General features: G+C 35.7%; 1 protein-coding gene across 1 annotated transcript; it reads right to left on the reverse strand.

The window, feature by feature from the left end:
• Positions 1-218: 218 nt before the first annotated feature.
• LOC115696971 (cationic amino acid transporter 1) lies at positions 219-4086 on the reverse strand. The gene is made up of 3 exons (XM_030623864.2): positions 3935-4086; positions 3234-3662; positions 219-1803 (listed from the first exon to the last, which is right to left on the reverse strand). Exons 2-3 carry the CDS (start codon positions 3643-3645, stop codon positions 422-424), a joined length of 1794 nt encoding a protein of 597 aa, XP_030479724.1. The 5' UTR covers positions 3646-3662; positions 3935-4086; the 3' UTR covers positions 219-421.
• Positions 4087-4372: the final 286 nt, after the last annotated feature.

A 4372-nucleotide genomic window follows, 5' to 3' on the forward strand; every position in this document is an offset into this window, starting at 1 on the left:
AGAATGATATAATTTAGTGCAGAACATATCGTACGTATACAGAAGTTGTTTTATCCTAGGGACACCGTGGTTGCTAGATGGTCATGCACACTTCGAGCAGAGCCGCAAAACATCTTAAAGAAAACGACGTTGTCCGCTATTGTTTTCAATTTCAGTCAAACAAATACTTTTGGAAGTGGTCTCTAATGAAAACAAACAGCTAATAAAATAAACTGAAATGAGAAAAACCACTTTACTTCAAATTAAAAAGAAAAAAAAACCATACAATAGGTAGACCAAACTTCTTTTCTTTTTTGCAAAGTAATACGTAGACCAAACTATATAACAAAAAAATTTACTACAAACAAGATTTCAGATTAAAAAAAAAAAGAAACGAACTTCACAAAAATCTAATTTAATTTTTCCTTAAAAAAAAAAAAAACTAATTATTGGGTTCGGCAACAGCACCACCTTCTTCAGCATTTTTCAATTGATTGTCGTTTCGAAGCGCTTTCTCCTTTTCAAATTCCTTAGCAACGTCGTACGAAGCATGTAACCCAAAGAAGAAGTAATAACCCAAAATAATCAAAGTCCAAATCCCAAACCTTATAAACGAGTCTTTATCAATCGACCCCAAAAGAAAAATATTGATAGCAATCGAAGCCGAGGGCAACCACGGCACCAATGGAACACCCCAGAGGTTAGGAAACTTCGCCTGAGGAACAAAGATTCGAATACCCAATGTCCCCAAAAACCAAAGTGGAACTGTAATTGCATACCCATACCAACCATCGCTGGTGCCCCAATAAGCAGAAGTACCAATAGAAGACCCCAAAATCACTACAAGGAAAAAGATCAGCTTATTCCGGTTAGCCGGAGTAGTTACTCCGGCAGCATAGTATCGCCGGACGAGAAGGGCCACTGCAACGAGCATGAAAATGAAAAGTGTCGATATTGAAAGTAGATTAGAGAGAATATCCAGCTTTGTGAATAAGGCAATAATAGCAGTAGCTGTGATCATGACAATGGTTGCGTTGACTGGAGTACCAGTCTTCGCGTTGACTTGTGCAAGCCATGGTGGCATCATGTGGGTCCGAGCTATGTGTGTTAGGTAACGAGCCTGACCCACTGCGCTAACAAGCAAAACACTAGTCATTCCCTTTAAGGCACCAGCCGCAACGAGGTACTTAGCCCAACCCATTCCAACAGTTTCGAACGCAACAGAGAAAGGTGCGTCTTCGTCGATTAGTTTGTATGGTACCATTAAGCAAAGTGTTATAGCTAGTAAACAGTAAGCTACAGTGGTTATGACCATAGACCCAACTAACCCAATTGGGATGTCTTTACCCGGGTTTTTGGTTTCTTCAGCCATGGTTGAAACGGCGTCGAATCCTACATAGGCGAAGAAGAGTACAGCTGAGGCTTTGAAGACCCCACGTGGGCCAAAGGGTGCGAAATCTCTGTAGTTATCGAAGTTGGCTTTGGTTAGACCTGCTATGATGATGAAGAGGATGACTAGGATGTGGACAATTGAAGCGACGTAGTTTAGTCTTGATGAGCCTTTGGTGCTGAGCACGGCTAGGATGCAAATGCCGGCCATGACTACTACGGCTATTGGGTCGAGGTGGCCGTAGTTTTCGGAGAGAGCGCCCACGGCGTTGATGCGAAAATCGTCTGGTTTGTGGTTGCATAGCGTGGCAAAGTAAGAGGTCCATGACCGGGCCACGGCTGCACCGCCTATTACGTATTCTAGGAGAATGTTGCCTGCGGCGATGAAGGCCACGAAGTCTCCGAGCTCTACTCTTAGGTAAGCAAAGGAACCCCCTGAAAGTAAAATTTGAAAACCACAAAAAATAATTAGAATATTGAGTATAAACGATATCCTCTTCTTCTTCTTTTGAAGATGAATGCAAACAATATCTCATATGAAATTTAGTGTCGTATAAAAGAAGAAATAAACGACATGTCGTTTACGTAATGATTCAATTCATTCACAGTGCACAAATACCATTACAAAAGGAACTGGAAAACTCAGAAGATGTATTTTCTTAATCTGACTTTAAAATAATTATAATAATGTTTGTGTTAAGGGTTTAAATATCTAATAATGACAGATATATATATGAAATTCTAGTGACAATCATCATATACTATATCGGAAATTAATATGCATGATTCACACAAAAATGATTCCTATTTTAGTTTATGCATTCTAGTTTATGCAAGTAATAAAGAAAAAAAAAAGTCATCATGGTCATTAATTTGATTTGAGAAATATTCTTCCAATTTAGGATATATAATTAAACTCATTTATTGGTATTCATTCCATATTGTGTTGTTACAAAGATAGGATGAGCATCCACTTGGTCAAATTGAACATACACAAAATGCTAGAGACAAAAATTTTTAAAACATAATAAATCATCGTTACTAAAAATTGTTATCTAGTTTGGTAGACAAAAACTTAAAAAAAAAAAGTCCAAGATGAATTTAATTGGGTGGGGGGCCATGAAATGGGTCAATTTCGTACAAAATAAAAAGAGAAATGCTATAAAATAAATGAAAATTAACACATAGACATCATTGACTTCACATACGTGCTTATTTTATCTTACTTAGATAAGGCGAATCATTAAGCACATGGCTGGAAAATCATTAATAGCTATAGTTTTCTTATATAAATATATATATACAATTAAATATTCAAGATTTTAATATCTTTTTTTAAGTAAAATAATACTAATAATAGTACGCCATTACTACGGGAATAGTGGACTTAATCCAGATATATATATAAATATATATATATATATATATATTTCTGTGAGATATTGGAGATAAAGTAGTATTTAATCCTAAGTTTCGTAGTGTGCAGTAGTAGTTATCCATATATGAGATCAGTTCACATTTTAAACTGACTATTGAGGAATTGAGATCTTAATCAAAATCAAAAGTCAACAAAGAAAAAAATGTATATAAATATTATTATTATATTAATATGAGCCATAAATAAGTCAAATAAATGATACCATGCAAATTATTTCAACAAAAATTTCCACACATATTTATAAACAAAAAAACAGATTGATCGAAAATTCACTCTAATCCAGTAAGAAAAAAATCAACAAAAATAACACAAATAATAATAAAAAATATAATAATTAAACCATAATTCTGTTACTAATATTATATTAAAAAATACAAAAATAAATATTTAATTTATTTATTTATTTTTGAATTTATAGTGAGAATACCTGCAACGGGAATTTCGACCGCAAATTCCGTGTAACAAAAAACAGAAAGCATGGCGGAGATTCCAGAAACGACGTAAGATAAGACGACGGCAGGGCCAGCGTCGGTCTTGGCCTCGAGCCCGGTGAGAACGAATATTCCGGCGCCGATGACGGCTCCGATACCGAACCACATGAGGTCCCACCAAGTGAGCGTCTTCTTCATCTCGTGTTCGCTTCGAGCCTTCATTTCGACCAGTTCGGTGCTATCCAATGATCGGGTCGTGACCCGATTAATTAAACGGGTCGGAGTCTCTTTCAGTGCTCGGACATAATTGCCCCAGCTCTGGAACGATTCCTCAGGGAGAAAATCGTCTTTTGTACACGAACATCCTCTTCTCCTCAACCCTTCGTCTCCTCCTTCTCCCACTCCCATCTTTACTTTCTCTCTCTCTGCACATTTCAGTAGAAATATTTGATTAAAAAAATCTGAATCTAAGCATTATTTTTAAATTAAAAAATGAAGGAATAAATTGTTTGATTCAAAAATACAGAGCAAAAAAATGATACGCTTATTATACATATATATATAATGGTCATATATAAAGATCATCGAACCTGTTACTATTAGAGATTTTATAGGAAAATAGAATGAAGAAAATTAAATTAAACAAATATTGCTACATTAAATACAATCGGAAACTACAGTAGAGAAGGGTACTTACGAAGCGACTATGCTCCGAGAGAAAAATCAGAGTTGAGCAAGAATTTCCTGAGAAAATGAGAGAGAGATTGTGTTTGGGAGGCGCGAAATATGGTGTGCTATAGAACCACGTATATAAGGGTGGAGTCTGTGTATATGTATATATATAGAGAGAGAGAGAATGGGCAGGGCAGTTATTATGTTGACCGGAATCAGGGGAGGATTCCGAATCTGACCGTAATTTTGACAAACAAAAGGGCAAAATAGTAAAAACGTATTTCACAACCCACACAGCTGAGCTGGTTGTTGTTCTTTATACGGGAATCTCGTTTTTTTTTTTTTTTATTTAAGAAGAAAAAGAAAATAATTTTCAAATCTAAATTACAATTAGGGAAGGGAATTAAGGTCACACACAAAGGCAGAACCACAAAAAGAATGATTGATAATTCAGTTCAAAGAT

The sequence above is a fragment of the Cannabis sativa genome, chromosome 7 (assembly GCF_029168945.1).
Source record: "Cannabis sativa cultivar Pink pepper isolate KNU-18-1 chromosome 7, ASM2916894v1, whole genome shotgun sequence".
Lineage (NCBI taxonomy): Eukaryota > Viridiplantae > Streptophyta > Magnoliopsida > Rosales > Cannabaceae > Cannabis > Cannabis sativa.